Source organism: Gavialis gangeticus, unplaced genomic scaffold, assembly GCF_001723915.1.
Source record: "Gavialis gangeticus isolate Ggan-Ray unplaced genomic scaffold, GavGan_comp1, whole genome shotgun sequence".
NCBI lineage: Eukaryota > Metazoa > Chordata > Crocodylia > Gavialidae > Gavialis > Gavialis gangeticus.
In genome coordinates this window covers 113,147,957-113,166,284 of record NW_017729022.1, presented here as the reverse complement: position 1 = coordinate 113,166,284, position 18,328 = coordinate 113,147,957, and the positions used below count along the sequence as shown (strand labels likewise).

The 18,328-nt window shown below is 44.4% G+C and overlaps 1 protein-coding gene across 1 annotated transcript in view; it reads right to left on the bottom strand.

Annotated features, from left to right (window-relative positions):
• Window positions 1–18,328, bottom strand: part of NOBOX (NOBOX oogenesis homeobox) — a 52,326-nt gene that overhangs the window by 14,617 nt on the left and 19,381 nt on the right. Inside the window, exons 2-7 of the mRNA XM_019515854.1 lie at window positions 12,580–13,308; window positions 12,082–12,188; window positions 11,419–11,540; window positions 10,828–10,961; window positions 2,581–2,851; window positions 1,603–1,949 (exon numbers count right to left, since the gene is read on the bottom strand). Of these exons, the coding sequence (XP_019371399.1) occupies window positions 1,603–1,949; window positions 2,581–2,851; window positions 10,828–10,961; window positions 11,419–11,540; window positions 12,082–12,188; window positions 12,580–13,308 (1,710 nt within the window). The remainder of the gene's footprint in view (window positions 1–1,602; window positions 1,950–2,580; window positions 2,852–10,827; window positions 10,962–11,418; window positions 11,541–12,081; window positions 12,189–12,579; window positions 13,309–18,328) is intronic.

The window sequence follows — 18,328 nt, the reverse complement described above, 5'->3', positions numbered from 1 at the left end:
CCCATCTGGGCAACTTGTCCCAGCCCCAGCCCCAATCCCTGCATCCCCCACCCCCTTCCCTCCCCAGACTTACCAGCTAAGGGCAGCTGTCAGTTGCCTGTTTAGTCTACGGCCAAATCTCTGAAGCAGCCAAATCTTTTCCAAGCTTCTCTGAATCTATTTGGAGCTTTTATTGGTCTCCTGATTCAGACTGGGAGACTCGGTCCCTGAAAATCAGGCTGAAATCTCTTCTGAACTGAATCAGCTACCAAAGCTTCACACAGCCCTAAAGGATGGCCCAGCAGCATTGGGAACCTGTTTTCTTGGATATCCCTCTACTAACCATGCATTGTAGCATCTGGCTACCAGACTGCCTCTAAACTGCTCCAAGATATTTTGTTCCCTTACAGCAATGGTTTTCAACTTGCCTAAACCCAAGGCACCCTTCATTAGACAAGGTACCCCTTGGAAAATGCCAGCTGTTAGCCTTCACTTTTTTTTCCCCATCGTAGTTAAAAAGCAAAAAGTAAGAGCAATTCTATTCCAAAGAACTCAGAAACACCAAGGAAAATCAGAATGTTTTTAACACCATGGATTCTACAGGATCCTAGGAAAGTACTGGAAGGGACCTCATGAGGCCATCTAGTCCAGGCCCCTGCTCAGGATCCTCCCTCTCTAAATCATCCCAGCCAAGTGTCTGTGTAACCTACTCTTAAAAATTTCCATGGATGGAGATTCCACAACTTCTCTAACTGGCCTATTTCAATGCTTGATCACCCTCATGGTCAGAAAGTTCTTCCTGTGTAGTAGCTTCCTGTTCCTTGCACACCTAAGAGTGCCAATATTGCGTGGCACCTCATGGCACCCTTAAAAGGATCTTGTGGCACCCTAGTTAAGAATCACCACCTTAGAGATACAGGGCACTTTAAGAGATGCACCCTAAAGGCACGTTCAGATGAGTGTACGCATGCAATATGCGCTGCAAACCACACGTGCAGGCATTCACCACACTGCTAATTTACAGTGCAGTGTGGGGTTTTTGATGCCAGGAAATCCCAATATCAAAAAACCATGCCAGAAACAAGCAGCATGGTGCACATAGATGCAGTGTGCTCTGTCCAAAACCAGAACCTGGCTGGCCAGAGCAATGCTCCGGCTGGTGCCCAGGCTCCACACGCCTGGATTGCTGCTGCTGGAGCCCTGGGAGGCCACCAGGGCCCCAGGTAAGGCTGCTGGTGCCAGCCAAAGTGCTGGCCCCAGTCCTCCCTACCCCACCTAAGGCAGTTTGCAACAAGCCAGAGTGCACATGCAGGGACAGTCCCCAGGGAAAACTAGCAGCAGCACAAATACATGCTGCTCCTGGGGAGCACACATTTCCACTCATGGGGACAGGCCCTAAGAATCCACAACATTTGGAGCAAATTTAATCATAATTCAGGACAAAAGCACAATGGGGATAAGAGGGTGGGAAGATAAACTGTCAAGGCACAGCGGTTTCACTTCCTTCTTTTCCCTTTAGTGGTCATCCATTGAATCATTGCACATTCAGGCGCTTCAGGAAAGCCCTCAGCCACCCCAGAACTTTCGGATGAGTGGAAGACCCATAGATTTAGGGAATCTCACCTGAGCTCCCTCCTGGCTGCTGTAAAAGGAACTGTTCCCCTACATGGTTCTGCAGATACCCTCGGGGGACACCTGCTGCACCATAGGTCACAATCCCACCACTGCCAGCCAAGCTGAAGAAAGTTGGATTGGACTCGCTAGGTGTAGCTGACATGAGGCGGACACTGGGAAGCATGTCACTGGCTAGGTGGACCGGAAAGTGGTGGTACTGGGAGACCTGGTGCTGCTGAGGATACTGGGGCAGCGGATAATTTCCAGACTGGTTACTGTACTGGTAATATGGTGTCTCCAGGTTGGCTCTGGGCTCCATGTGGTCAAGGTAGCTGCAGGATGATGGGGAGTTGACCCTGCAGAAGACAAGGAGAAAATGAGTCATAAATTAAAGCAGAGTGGCCTGTTAAAGCTATCTGAACTGGAGAAGAGTCAAATCTTCTCCTGACACCCCAAAGGCCAGCTGATATCTACCCAGGCTTTCCAACTCCCAGGCACAGGGCAAGAGCAGATGGTGACCCATGAGCAGAGATGGAGTTGAGACAGGGGGTACACTGGCAAGGGAGTGGCAACTGCTGCTGCTTTTTTTTTTTTTTTTTTTTTCCTTCCTAGTTCCCCCCTTGGCCTCCTTCATACATACTCCCATCTACACTGCATCCTCCTTTAAGGATTGTTTTTCTCTAATTAGAGATCTCTCCTTTCCCACACATATCTATGACTTCAACTGAGCTCTCCTGAGAGATACCGCTTTTCCAATATTTAGGCCCCTCCACTCCACGTCCCACCATTCACCATGTCATTTGGACCCTCTGAAAATCTCCCTTTCTTTTATTCTCAAGGACCCACACTCTTTTTGGTGTGTACACACCCAATTCTAGTTCTGTTTACCTAAACACTTTCCTGCCCCCACATCTAGTTGCCTACTCCCCAATACAGGCTGTAGCTTTTGCTCTTCCCCTCTCTTGAAGGGCTTCTTATCTGCCATACCCTTGACTCTGGAAGCTGTAAGTGAAGGCCTCCCTGGAACTGTTTTTTTGGCTGGAGGGGCTGCATTCACTCTTGGGAGTGTCCAGCATCAAAGGAACAATATGATTGCTTGGATTGAAGGTCAGACTGAGAGGGAGACTGGCCCTGCGAATAGGTGGTGGGCTGAGAATTGTGGGAAAGCACTCCATCCTGCTGGAACTGAAGCTCCCTTGGGATAGGGCTTTTGTTTGGACTGTTTCATAAGGCGCCACCACTCCAGTAACTGAAGAGACTGTGAAGGAAAAAAAAAAAAGAAAAAGAAAAATGAGCTTGGGTCATATAGACAGCAAAAAAATGGGAAAATACAGAAGGTGTGATGGGACTGAGGGAGAAGGAAGCCAGGGGGCAAGGCAAGGCAAGATACAGGGAAAAGACTGCAGAGTGACTGACAGGGCTGTCAGAAATAAATAGCAAATAGTGGGTTGGGTTTTACGAAGGAAAGAGGGTGTAGACCAATGGTTCTGAAACATGTTAGACTCAAGGCACCCCAGAGGCAACCCTAAGGCAAAGCCAGCTCTTAGTTTTCACTCATTTTTTGATTACACAAAAATAGAGCAATTAGTTCTCGTGTTCCAAATAACTCAGATAAAAAAAAACATTCTGACCTGTTGCAGTCTAACACTGTGGATTCTGGTTTGAAGTCTCTGGGTTTGATCTTGTGATTCATGTTTGCCATACAATGTTAGCACTATTAAGTGTGCACTCTTGAAAGGACTTCAAGACACCCCAGGTGCCTTGGCACCCTGGTTGAGAATCACCAGTGCAATGCTCAATGTAGTACATTACAAGTTATCTGGGATAGGGAGCCTGTTTATTCTGCGTTTATATGGAGTCCAGCACACGGGGGTTTTGGGCCAGGACTGAATCTCCTACAGCAATAAATAGCAGATAGTAACAAGAAAGTATAATGTGTGGTAAACTGAAGCAGGATGATATTTAGTACTGTCTGACATATGTCTCTTGAGGATAAGCTACCATCTGGCTGGCTCTGAACACTCATTTAAACAAAATTCATGTTATTATGCTAGTGTTTCCAGGGATAGAAATCCTTGCTGTGACCGTCACTGACAACTACCAGCAGGACAATGCGCTGCAAGTAATACCATAAGAATCTCACTCCTGAGTGTCTGAAGAGCACTGAAAAGAAAGGGCATTACTCACAGTTTAGGAAAGTTTACACACACTTTGTTTCTACCCCATTCTCTTCACTCCACAATGGCAAGAATACCCATTCATTTATCAGATTTGTGTGCACCTTTCATAGATTTCATAGCCATTAGGGTTGGAAGGGACCCTGGTGAATCATTGACTCCAGGCCCCTGCCCCAGGGTCAGGAAGTCAGCAGGGATCATAGGATCTCAGCAAAATAAGCATCCAAATGGGTCCTGAAGGCATTCAAAGTGGGTGCTTGAACTGCCTCAGGTGGCAATCTATTCCAAACCTTGGGGGCTCAGACAGTGAAGTTCTTCCTTATGTCCAGCCTGAATCAGTCACGGCAGAGTTTGTGACTGTTCCATCTTGTCATCCCTTGGGGTGCTCTGGTGAACAGATGTTCTCCCAGATCCTGATGAACATCCCTGATAAACTTATAGGTGGCCACCAGATCACCCGAGTCTGTGCTTTTCTAGGCTGAAGAGTCCCATGGCTCTCAGCTTCTCATCATAAGGTCTATTTTCCTGACCTCTGATCATGCACATGGGTCTTTTCTGCACCCTCTCAAGCTTCTCCACATCCTTTTTGAATTGTGGAGCCCAAAACTGGATGCAGTACTCCAGTTGTGGCCTCACCAAGGCCAAGTACAATGGAAGAATGACGTCTTGGGATTTGCTTGAGAAGCATCTATGGATGCAAGCCAGCATTTTGCTCGCTTTACTAGCTGCAGCATCACATTGAAGGCTCATGCTCATGACCCCCAAGTCCCTTTCCTCTGTAGTGCTAACAAGCATAGCACTGCCGAGCCTATAAGGATGCTGCAGATATTTCCTCCCACAGTGGAGAACCTTGTATTTTTTGGTGTTGAACACCATCAGGTTCTCATCCACCTATTTCATGAGCCTGTCAAGATCTGCCTAGATCACCCTCCTGTCCTCAGGTGCAGATGCTTTACTCCAGAGTTTGGTGTCATCAGCAAACTTGGCCAGTCCACTTCTAACACCAATGTCCACATCCATTGATGAGGATGTTAAACAGTATGGGCCCTAGGACAGAGCCTTGAGGAACCCCACTGATGACTGCACACCAAGACAACTGGCTTCCGTCAACCACTACCCTCTGGGTCTGACCACGGAGCCAGTTCTCCAGCCAGTGGATCATGGTGAGGTCGAGGCCGCTGTTAGCCAGTTTTGCCAAGAGGTGATCATGGGATACCAGAATGAAGGCTTTTTTAAAAAAGTCAAGATATACGACATCAACCTCTTCCCCCTTGGCCAGGTGATAGGTCACCTGGTCGTAAATGGAAATGAGATTGGTCAAGCAAGACCTACCCGCAACAAACCTGCAGGCATATCAAGCACAGAACTGCATCCTTTCGATTCTGCTCTGATGCATTGTGGAATCCAAATCCACCACATTTCTAACTACTTTATTATCCCCTCCTTGAGCAACCCTGCTGGGCTTCAGGATCAAGCCCAAGGTCATATCTTGTAACATATGTAGAATCCTGCAGGATCCAGAAAGTTCTCTTCTGCTGCGGACTTGGCACAAGTTTCATTTTAGAAACAAACATCGTGTTATCAGCCCAAGAGGGAAAGATGGGCAGATTTAAATGTTTCTTCTCTTTGCTTAGTGGCAAGCAATTAAACTATTAGAAGCTTGAGGCCATGTACAAGCCTAATTTGCCAGCAGGATCACAATAGTTAGGCATTCATGCATGCCAATTGTTAGGTTCAGTGGGATCCTTAGAAGCAAGTTCCTAGTTTACACACCCAATTACAAAATTCAGGCACACAAGCATACATGTATCCAACCCTGTTTCCAGAGAGGCAAATACAGCATGCTTGGACTGAAATTTCTACTGGCTCAAGTTAACAATTATCACTGATTAGATTACTTTGTTAGCATTTGTCACAGACTATGTGAGGTTTCCACAAAGCCTGTTCTTTGTTCTAGGTACTCATGTTCGCTTTACAAGTTATTGACTTTGGCACTCTTAATCAATCCTTTCGCTTACTTCCAGTATAACAGTCTCCACCCTATACAAGTTTCTCATTATATCTTCAAAACAAACTTTTTTTTATACATTTTCTAATGACCCAATTAATGGCTTTATATGTTTTAATGTAATCCAATTTTGAGGAAAAAGTTACCTTCAGCAGGAGGCTGAACCATGTGACTTCTATCTTGGGTTCTCTTCTTATCACTACAGTGAACTCTGCTGACGGTTTAGTAAAAACACACAGACGCGCACACACAAACTGATGTGTATATTATCAGAGCACGGCTCTTTCCTGAAAACTAAAAATAGTACTTTCTTCCCAAAAAGATCTGTTTTTTGAATGCATTCAGTCATGTCTTTAGGTTCTTCAGGTACGTAACAGAAAAAGAACGAGGGTCCGATTGTTTAATCTATTAGGCATGTAAGTGGATTTAGGCATCTAAGTGCAATTCTATTCCACCCTGTTCAAGTCCCTGAAAAAACAGTTAATGCAAAAGGCTAGTAGGTCCTCATCCACCTTGCTGCTTACAACTCAATTTTAAAGTGTGAGATAATGGTGTTTAATAAAGTAGGTGCAATAACTGATTTTCAGAAGTAGAACAGGGTGGGATAGAATTGTACTTAGGTGCCCAACTCCATTTATATGCCGAATAGGTAGAATAGAATCTGTCCCAAAGAAAAAGAAACAGGACCACTATGCAGTGGTGATGGAGAATGAAATTAAGGATAACCTAGGTATGGCCCAAAAACTAAATGAACACTGTCTTAGTTTTCAGTAAAGACAATGTTAACCATGTCAGCAAAGGCAAGGTGGATAACAGGAAGGAGAATATGGAAATGAAAAGTACCACAAGCAAAGTAGAAGCAAAACTGTGCTCAAGTCAGACAGGACTGGGGACTTCCTGTTACAGGATATGGAAAAAAAAATAAAAAGAGAAAGACTCATGAAAAGCTGATCCATTACTGGGTATTTACTACAAGTCTGAAAAGTGGTGGATGGAACTATATGGCGGGAGAACAACAAATATGGTACTTATATTTAAAAAATGAGGAACAAAAAGTCATCTGGGCAACCCCAGGACCACTGATTTGACTTCAAGAATATGCAAAGCTTTAGAATGGATTTTGAACGAAAGGATTATTAGAGACATGGAAGAAAACAGAAAAAGGGATGAAAAAGAATATGCATTTACCAAAGATAAACTGTGCCGGCTAACCTCTGAGCTTTCTTTAAACAAGATAACGAATATTCTAGAAAAACGAGAAGAGGTGATTTTGTCTCTCTGGACTTCAGTAGAGCATTTCATATGGTGTCACACAGTATTTCATGTGGAGCTGGGCTGAAGAAGTTATGGGCTTTAGCAGCAAAACTGGCTACCAGAGACAAAAAATGGATGGTGTTGAAAAGGGAAGTTTCAGATTGGAGAGAGATAACTAGTGAAGTTCTTCAAGAAACAGTTTTAGGAATGATTTTGTTTAATATTTTTTATTTATGACTTTTACACACTAATGAGCTTGCAGATGGAATCTGATGGCAACACAAAGATGGGAGGCATCATCAATAGTGAGGATCTTCTATGGGAAGAGATCCATCCTTCAAAGCCAAAAAAACCCCAACTAAAACCGAATTTAGTATTACCAAAGACAAGATTACCCGCTGAGGGACTAAACAACAAAACCTCCTGCTAATAAGCAAGAAACTTGTCTTTTGGACAAAAATGGACAAAGAAAAACGTCCTGGATGTACTAACTGACAACAGGGGACTGAGTTGCCGATGCAATGCAAGTTTTAAAAAGGCAGATGTGCTTCCGTGATGCACCAATTAAGGGACGTCTCACAGGGATAGGGAACCACAAATGCCATTGTACAAGGCACTTCTGAGGCCATAACTGGAATTCTGTATACAAAGTCCAGTCAGCTGTGTTAAAATAGTAATACTAATAATGATGACAGTAATACTAATAGAAAGCTCAAATTGGAACAAGGTACAAAGATGGAAAATTATGATAAACAGGAGAATGGGTTGCCTCTTGTATGACGGTGACCAGAAGAGCTAGTCTCATTTAGCCTAGCAGGACAACAGAGAAAGGATATGATCATAAGAAAGTAGGCCCCAAAGGGTCATAGAATCATAGAAGTAGGGTCAGAAGGGACCTTGTAGATCTTCAAATCCGACCCCCTGCCTGGGCGGGAGAAAAAACTGGGCTCAAATGATCCCAGCTAGGGAGGCATCAAGCCTCCTCTTAAAGACCCCCAGGGTAGGAGCCAGCACCACTTCCCTTGGAAGTTGGTTCCAGATGCTAGCCGCCCCAACTGTGAAGTAGTCCTTACACGTTCATCTAGTCCAGCCCCCTGCTCAAGGCAGGTGCCTCCTGACTAAACCATCCTAGCCAAGTGCCAGTCTAACCTGCTCTTGAAAATTTCCTGGGATGACAATCCCACAGTCTCTCTGGGTAGCCTGTTCCAATGACTGACCACCCTCATATTGAGAAAGTTCCTCCTAATCTCCAACCTAAATTTCCTCTACTGCAGTTTGAGGCCATCGTTCCAAATCCTATCCCCCATCACCATAGGGAAAGGATCACCTTCACCCTCTCTATAATCACCATTCAGTTATTATCAAATTTCTCTCAATATTCTTTTCTCCAAACTGCTGCCTACGAATACATTAGGGTTACGGTAAGCACCATGAAAGGAGATAAGCTATTTAAAGCTAAAGGACAAAACTGGCAGAACAAATAGAGACGAACTGACTGTGAATTCAGTCTGGAAATTAGGAGGAGATTTCTAGCCAAGAGAACAGCCAGATTCTGGAACAGCCTCCCTATCAGAAAAGGAAGGGCAAGAAGCCAAACTAGTTTTAAGATACAGCTGGATACATTTCTGAAGAAGATTTGGCACCTGCAATGGCAAGGACCAGACCTGATGACCCAGGAAGTCCCTTTAGGTCCTACATTTCTCTCCTTTGATTTTACAAGGCAAAAAATCAGTTCTCAATGTTCTTTGCTCCCATGAGCCCTACCATACCAAGAGTTCAAAGGGGCTGAACATTTCCCTATGCCGCATATTCAGCCACTTAGTCTGCTACTACCTCAGAACAGACAACTCAGGTGGCTGAGGGTTCAGTCCAAAAGGCAATCTGTTTTCTACTCTCCTTTTCTTTAAGGGTTTCAAGTATGGGGCTCCACTGAGAACCCTGCCCCCACTCTTCTGTCCTAGACAGCACAAGAGTATGGACAGGACATTTCTCTTTTAAAAAAACACTTTGCAACTACTGCATTTTCTGAGAGAAATCTATGCTGAAAGATAGAGGTGTACCTCAGGTTTCTGAGAAGCGAGAAAGCATGCAGACTAGACAATGTGGCTACAGTTAGATGGAATGAAGGTTGGGCTGTTTGGTCTCTGTGGGAGAGGTTTCCTTTCTTGACTACATAATGCATCTGTGAAACTCCTGTGGCTCCCTATGTTCATCTGCAGATCATTATGGGCACATCTGTATACTTTGCTTGCTCATTTTCTTTGAATAATTGCCCATATTCTCAGCTTCTTGGACTTTGAGATTATTTTATTAAGAGCAGGACTCATTCTGGAAAACAACACATTTTTCAAACGCATGGCAACGTTTGCTGTGCTGCAACAAGATGAGGAAATGTGCAAATCAACAAGTGGAATCACAGCATTGAGACTAAGAGTCCTGGCCTCTGGACCACTTCTCACAGATACAGTCATATGACAAGAGGCCTGCACTGTATGAGGGGGCATTTATTTACTTACTATAATACAGATCCATAACCAAAAAAAGTTTATGAAACTTGTACGCACTGATAGACACCCTTTAAGTTTGGTTTTCTGCATCCCTAGTAGTTATTCAGTGCCAAAAATATTCCCTTTCTTCTTTAATTGCTTACTTCTTTTCCAGTTGTCAAGGAAAAATTGTTTGCAATGCATTAAAAAAAACCCAAAACTTCTCCCATTGGGCTACTCGGTTTTCATTGCTCCCCCAAGTCAGTCGTTCCTAACTGTAGTTAGCAAGGGGGTATAAATATGGAAGTGAAATTAGTAAAAAGGGATAACTGATGCTGAATATCAGGAATAACAATGCTTGCTTACAATACAACCTAACAGTACAGCTCATTCTCTCTGGAAGTGGCAGAACACTTACTGCTTTTGGTATTTTTAAAACTACACTGCATACCAAAAAAGGTGTTGTTGGAAACAGACTTCATGAAACAGATGGGCCCTGAAGGCAGGGAATGCACAGTAAGTCTTTTTTCTTGCTCTATTTGCAATGATTCTCCAAAGACAAGCTGCATCCCAGACAAAAAAAACCCTGATCCCACAGCACAGCCTACTGGCTTCCTATAAACATTGCAATCAACATTAAATAAGCTTATTACAGACAAGGAGGCCTTACCATTCACTTCCACCGCTAGGGATCCATCACATGAGCATGGTGAATGTTTTGGGCCAACAGAAGAGCCAAAGCCCTTTCTAGGGGACATGGAGGAGGTAGACAAGTGAAAAAATGTGGTGATGTTTAAAGTATCAAAAAAGAGCTGCACTGAAGGAAGTAGTCCTTTGACTCAGCAGCTCAGAGAGCTGCTGCTATCATGAGACATCTCTTTGCACATTTTATCCTATTGTGAGCATCTCAGCCTCTATGCACGGTGTATATTTGTCATTAGAAATGTGAACACCCAGGGCAATCTGTGTGTGACCATTCAGGGGAATACCACCAGTGGTGGTGGAATCTAACCCCTAGCCTAGTGGGAATAAGAAATGAGGCTGATCATATCTCCCTATATAGCTACAGGCCAAGTCTTCTGCTCCTTACTGAGACTTCAGCCTGGATAGGGAAAACAAAACTGGATCATCCGCACTAAGGCCAGGGCCACTCCAGCATAGCGGTGAATTCCCTGGATGAGGAACACAACAGGAGCATATTAAATCCAGCTCACAGATTCTGGCTAGTGGGGGGACCTGGACAACCTTCTCCAGGATGCGTTCAGAGACCTGTAGGCACCAGTTATTATGCTGTGAATAGGAGCCTCACCTGTGGAGGAGACAAATGGAGCAGTCTGCCCACTGAGCATGCTAGGATTGGTCCCAGCTGTAGTATCCATGTTGAGCATGGCAGACTGGTCATGAATGATGTTAGGCAGGGGAGGCATAGGCAGAAGAGATGATCTGGAGGTAGGTGAAAAGGACATAAAAGGTAATGATAGAACTGAGGGCAGAAGATGACAATACCCACCCTTGGAACAACCCTCACCTTCTCTCTTCAGAAAATCCTTACTCCATTCTCATTCACCTTTACTTCCCCCTGCCTTTTCTCCTGAACATTTAGAGCTGGGTCAACAGAGAACAGCACTTCACACAAACCCAGAGTGAATTCAGACTTCTGGAACCAGAGTAACCCACCTTTGCTTCCCAGCCAGTGAGCCCCTATAAGACTTCAATCCCCTCCCTAAATCCTTATCAGGCGGTGGGCAGAAAAAGAAGGAAAAGCAGGGCAGAGGTCCCTCCCTTGCTGATATGATGTAAGAGTTGGGGTTGGCAAGAGAACAAAGGACAGGGGGCAAGGAAAGGTCCCATCCATAAGTACTTGGCCGTGAGAAATGGAGGGTGTGGGGAGGTCTCTCACCCATAAGTGCCTGACCCTGTTGGAGCTGACAGAGTTGTTGTTAGTGCTGGGCATTTCTTGGTCTCTTTCACAGTCAGTTTCTCCATTTTCCTCCACTTTGCTCTGCGGTTCTGAAACCAGACCTGATGGAGAGAAAGGAAAATCCAGGGAGGACATCCTCTATCCCTTCTTCCCAAGCCCTGTGATAGGAACAAGAATCATCTCCAGAATCAAATCATGAATCTGGTCCCAGCAGCTCATCCCTCTGCCAGTAGCCAGATGGCTCTTCTCAGGAGATAGAGTGGGCCAATTTCCAACAGCCAGTCCCCACATGGATGCCCTTCAGGGAAGGACCTGTCAAAAGGAAGGTCTCTCCTTAAGCCCCACTGACCCTGCAAGTACATCCAATAGGAAGATAGAGAAGCTAAGAAAGAATCCTGCTCTCACCTGCATCCTTTCTTCCAACAATGCCAAGTATCACCTTAAGGGACAGGAAGATGTCAACAGCAGACCCCCTTGACATCTCCTTCGGTTGTGACACTTTCCTAGCTTCCCGTTTCTTTCCTCATTGCTAGCTGCATTCTCCATCCATTTTTTATGAGCTTCCCCCTCCCACTACACACAGCTCTTCTCATTGCCCCTCCCTCCCTTGAGTGCACTGCCTGTTATCCACGAGAGACTCACCATGATGCGCTGTGGTGTCACACCAATCACAGCAGCAATCTCCTTCCTCTTCTCATTGTCAGGGTAATGGTCTTCCTGGAACATCTTCTCCAGCTCCTCTAGCTGCTCTGGAAAGGAAGTATTGTGGCATGAGACAAGCAGAGAGCAAGATATGGACAGAAACAGAGGGGAATAAAAGAGAAACCCGAGTTAAAATAGTTGACAAATTATATAAAAGGCAACTAAAATAAACAGATTGTGCAGATTAAAATAAATAAGTCTCCTAAAGTGGAATGAAGTGCATTGCTAACAATACTTTATGCACAATGCAGGTAGCAACAATCCAGGTTACTTCACAGAGATGTTGCTGGGCATTTAGCAAATGAAAACTTACTGTGCAAATAGCAGCAGCTAGCACAATCCTCAGTCTCTTAGTCGCATCTCAAGATCTCCCCAGAAATACCTGTGCAACAGCCAGCATAAAGGTCATTATCTGCCACCTGTTTCCCCAGCACCTACCTGTACTGTAGAAAGTGCGTGTTTTCTTCCTGACAGGTGGCAGGACTTCTGGATTCTCAGGTGGCCCTTTTCTCTCCTTGACTGCATCTTGGGCACTTCCAGTTTCCTGGACTGCAGGTGCCTTGTGGAGCTCCTGAGATGCAGTGCTAGATATAGCACATCTGGCTGATCTACGGGTGGCATTGCTGAGGCTCAGGTTTGGGTCCACATCTGGGAACTGCACATGGCTGTAGAGATTGCCCGATACAACTTTGGCTGCCTTCTTGGAGCTGGCTCCGCTGTTGCCAACGATTTTCTTTTTCTTGGTCACCTTTTCTATCTTGTCAGGGTAATACTTCTCTGCTGGTTTGTGGCACCCTGGCTGGTTTGGGAGCTCCTGGGCAAACATATCTCCTGGGACTGGAAGCACAGAACCAGTGTCACCAAAGAAAGGGGGCAACTGTCCACACATGGTGGTAAAGTTAAGCTGACAGTCCAGGGCAAGTTGGGGCCTGGTGGGTGACTGAGCAACCTGCACCATGCAATAGCTTCCATTTCCTTCTTCCTTCTTTACAGGCTCAGCCTCCTCTCCTGTTTCAAGGCTGCTCTCAGACCCATCTTTTACAATCAGCGTGTGGAACGCAGGCTGTGTGCTATCTCCTCCATCACACTCACTGGCAGAGTCTACAAGGTGCTCAGTGTTTAGCAAGGACTCTTCCCCTTCTTGTTTTCCCTCTGTCTCCTTGACTGCTGTGAAGCAAAATATACACAATAAGGGCAAAGTTACATGTTACAGTTATACCTGGGATGCTTGAGAACTACAGATTGCTCATTTTATCTCTGTGGAGCAGACTGAAGTTATTCTAACAGAAGCTAGGTCGCATGGCCCAGAGTTAACCCTTGCCTTCGGCGGCATAACTTTGAGATGCTCAGAGGCAATTAGCATGACTTAATGAGCTTAATGTGTGGATGCTCACATTTTGAGTGCCTGTTAGTACGGTTTAAGTCAGGGGTGGGCAATTATTTCAGGCAGAGGGCTGCTTACTGAGTTTCAGCAAGCCATCGAGGGCCGCATGACAGGCAGCCAGGGGCAGATATATGTTAATTTTCTAAATGTTTAGGGGCCCTGTGGGCCAGATAGAATGGCCCAGTGGGCCGTTTAAGTGTAATGTGTAACTTCACCCTAATAACTCCTGTTGCCTAATTCAGGTGGACCTGGGCAGCATGAGAAAGCAAGCACTGTACAGGGAAGCTCATATGAAGAGGGAAAATACTGCAGGGGGAAAGAAAATAATGAGAGCCATGAACATTGAAGAAGTTTGCAGAATCCTAAAAGAACATTGTGGTGAAAATACAAAAAGCGAGGATGCCATTGGGAAAGCTGTTGCAGAGAACAAGCAACTGCCTGGAGAGACATTTCAAACATCCAAGAACAAAAAGAAAAAAATGCATGCTACCAAGGAAAGGACTGTTTAAACCATTATGATTTAATGCTAGAAATGGGGATGAAACAGAAGAAAATGTTTCATAAATGCATTAGAGAAAAAGAAGGTCCATTAAATAATAATTAAAGAGATGAGACAAAAAATGATGACAGACATATTGAGACACTGAATGTAATTTTAGAAGGGAAGTTGAACAAGAAAAAAAGGTAGACAAGCTTTCTTACCTGGAAAAGGCAATTATCTGTTGCACAGCATCAATTTCTAACTAAGTAGGTTTTTATTTACAGAACACTTGAACCGAAGGGAGAATCCAGTGGAATTGAACAAGCTTTAGAGAACCAAAGGCAGGTTAGCTTTCTGTTAGTTTCCACAGCTGAAAGTGTCAGAGCACTTAAATATAAAATATACGTGCAAGCTGGGAAATGAAAGAACTAATCATTGTGAAAGTGTTAAGGATATAGAAGTGCCTGACCAATGCTCAAGGTGAGCAACAGTATCCAAAAAAGTATAAACTATGCAATGACAATTGTTCAACAGATGCATCAGAAAAAAAAGGTATCAAATCAAATAATTAAATATGCAATTCATATCATAATGAAACAACAACTATGGGTGGAACATTATTATATACTGACTTTGTACAGCTGAAATAGCCTGCCAATTGTCCCAGTAGAGAAGATCAGGAGAGAACCTATATCATGTACTTCTATTCTTGAGAAACAGTCACTTCGTTTTACAACAAGATTGAACATACTTACCAAAATCTACATCTTCAGATGTGTACACTTTTATCTGGCTAGAAAAGGGGGGGAAAAAAAACAAACAACTTTGCTCCTTTTGGATTGCAGATGATTAGCTAAGATTTCAGATTTAGCTATCTAACAAGAAAATGTGACCTAGAACTCATTCCTTTGGAGCCTGTCTTCTCTGTCCTAAACACAAATAAATTTCATGACCAAAGTAAATCTGTTCCCTGCTTCAGACTGTTTCATTTTATTATTTAAATGCATAGGAATCTAACAATGTTATTAGATAGGAACAATACCATGGTCCTTTTGACTAGATGCCTGACTTATCTATAAGAGCCTAGTTCATTTTTCCACAAGACAATTAAAGAGAAAAAATGTATTGTGTGGAATGAAGATATGGGTATGAAGCTTGCAGCTGCATACAACTCATGTTACACAGCAGTAAAGGGGTTATAAGAACCTAAGAAATGAAATGTCATTTATTGGGTCGGACAATAGGTCTGTCAAGCCTTGTATCCTGTTATACAGGTCCCCTCTAGAAACCAAGGAAGTTAGTAGTTTCCGTGTGGGCTCACGTCCATATCTGCACGTACATCAACTAGGCCTATGTCATACAGCAGTAGAGGGTGGATGCTGGGTGGGGGGTGCACAGGGCATGTCCAGAATTTTCCATTCCCTGCCCCTCTACCATTGCAGCTTCCAGCTTTTGGAGGTTTAGCAAGTTGTGATGCAGAGGTTGCACCCCCTATCTACTGTATTCCATACCTACCTACAGACCTTTCCTTCAAGAACTGATCCAATCCCCTTTTGACCTGAGTTAAGCTACCAGCCCCCACAGCATCTTATGGCCACAAGTTAACTACTCAGTGCGAGAAAAAGCTTGTTAATTTTAAACCTACTACCCAATATTTTCATTGCATGCCTCCTAGTTCTAGTCCTGTAAACAGTACTAGTAAACTAAAAAAAAAAAAAAAATCCCTCTGTACTATCTCTGCACTATTTAATATCTTGTATACCTCTCCCCTTAAGTATCTCTTTACTAAGCTGAAAAGTCATAGCCTAGCATCTCCTTATCCCCAATCATCTTGGTTGCCCTTTTTCATATCTTTTCTAGTGTTTCTATATTATGGTGTGGGAACCACCCTGCACACGGTATTCAAAGTGTGAATATGCTAATACGGACTTAGCAAAACACTGAATTTCATTTGCCATTTTGTTACCCATTTGTTTGCTCAATTGAGAGATCTTACTTCTTCACATAATGTCGTGTCATCTGCAAACTTGGCCACCTCACTGTTCACCCCCCCTTGCCCAGGTCATATAGGATTATATTAACAGCCCTCACTGGTACTGAGGATGAAATAATATACCCTGGCAGTGCATATCAGACAGCCAATGGGAATATAAACTAAGCAAGCCAGAAGCTAGGGGTTTTTTTATCCCCGTCATCTCCATAGTACAGATTTCCCTCACTTTATGCTGTTCATGCATTCCTGGAAAACAGCAGGTAACTTAAGTTTACATAAAGGGAACCCACTTTACAATGTAACAAATAGGGATACATTCCAAGACCTCAATTGTATTGACCCCAGACCCATTTCTACTGCTTTTACAAGAGATTTTGGTTCTCACCATAGCAGACAGTATACACAAGCACAGGGCACTATCATAATGGGGATGGCAACTACTGAAACACGCACCACAAACAATGAGGGAGGAGCACAGATCCACACAGGAGACTATATTTTGGTGCACACCACTCCCACACTGCAGCACACAAAGCAGCTGACTGCAGGCTTCCACCACACCGCTTGCATAAGAGTGAATTAACCCTGCATATAACACATTTTTGGTATAAAAAGGGTCATTGCATAAGAGCAAATTTGCACATGCAGAGCCCATGCAAGGGAAACCTGTATCTGAGCACATTACAGCTGTGTAGTAAATTAAATGACTAACATTCATTACTCTGTGGTTCATTCTCTCTTGTCCTTTCCACAGGGACAAAAAAAAATAAATAAATCTTGCAGGCAGAGTAGAATTTCTTGTTCTGCCTTTAAAGTTCTGTCCATAAACTGTTAAAGGTTTATGTTACAAAGGTCAGGTCCAAGTATGCACACATTACCCTTGGAGCAGAAGGTGGCAATGCTGCAGATAGTCCTTGCCTCCATGGGAGTTTATCCCCCGGCCTCAAGTCACCCCAGGGTTCAATAAGGCCAAATGAAAAGTCCTGCACTTAAGATGGAACAATCCTATGCACCAGAACAGGCAAGGGACCAAATGGCTAAGCAGCAACCCTGCAGAAGAGGACTTGGGCACTACAGTGGATAATAAGCTAAAGATAAGCCAATGGTATACCCTTGTTGCAAAAAGGGGTAACAGCATATTGGCCTGCATTAGTAGGAGCATTGCCAGCAGATTAAGGGAATTGATTCTTCCCCTCTATTTGGCTCTGGTAAGGCCACATCTGGAGTCCCGTGTCCAGTTTTGGGCCCCCTACTACAGAAAGAACGTGGACAAATTGGAGAGCAGAGCAAAGAGAAATTAAAGTGTTCAGAGGGCTGGGGCACATAACTTCTGAGGCGAGGCTGAGAGAACTGGGCTTATTTAGTCTGCAGAAGAGAAGACAGGGCATTCAGTAGCAGCCTTCAACTACCTGAAGGGGGGTTCCAAAGAGGATGGAGCTATTCTGTTCTCAGTGATGGCAGATGACAGAACAAGAAGCAATCATCTCAAGTTTCAGCAAGGGAAGCTTAGTTTAGATATTAGGAAAAACTCTTACAAGGAGGGTAGTAAAGCACTGGAACGGGTTACCCAGGGAAGTTGTAGAATCTCCCTTCTTGGAGGTTCTTAAGACCTGGCTAGACAAAGCCATAGCTGGGATGATCTAGTTGGGGCTGGTCCTGCTTTGAGCAGGGGGTTGGACAAGATGAATTCCTGAGGTCTCTTCCAACACTAATTTTCTATGATTCCATCAATGCTCTGACACTTAGGAGAACCTCCTTTCCTGGAGTACCATTAGGAGGGTCAGCAGCAGCTCTTTCCCACAAACTTACAGAGAAGGGCCAAAAAAACCATATACTCTGGGGATTACAGGTGTAAACAAGGAACCCATGTTGACAATACCATTTGAGGAAAAAGGTGAACCTTTATGGTAGCCACACAATATACTGCTGTTCTCCCCCAGTGCCTGCTGTTATTGGTGAGAGGAGCCAGGGAACACCGCACAACAGGTGCAGCAGAACAAAGCACTGGTCCATTTCTAGAGGAAGACTGAGAGACATCCACTGAAAGATGCGTGGATGGCTTAGGCATGTTCTATCCACAAGGATTTCAAACAGGTGGCCTACCAAAGGGGCTTGAGCACGAAACATTGTTTCCTTCTCTTCAGCAAGCCCTTCCTGCCCCTTCCCAAACACCTGTTGCAAAGCAGGAGCAGGAACATGCTGGAGGTATCTGAGGCTGGTCTGAAGCACGGTATCAAAAGACACTGGCTGCATGACCTTCCTTGCACTCAGCCCATGGCCAGGATCAGGATCCTCCAGACCCAGCCAGGCTGGAAAAGAGGAGAGGGGG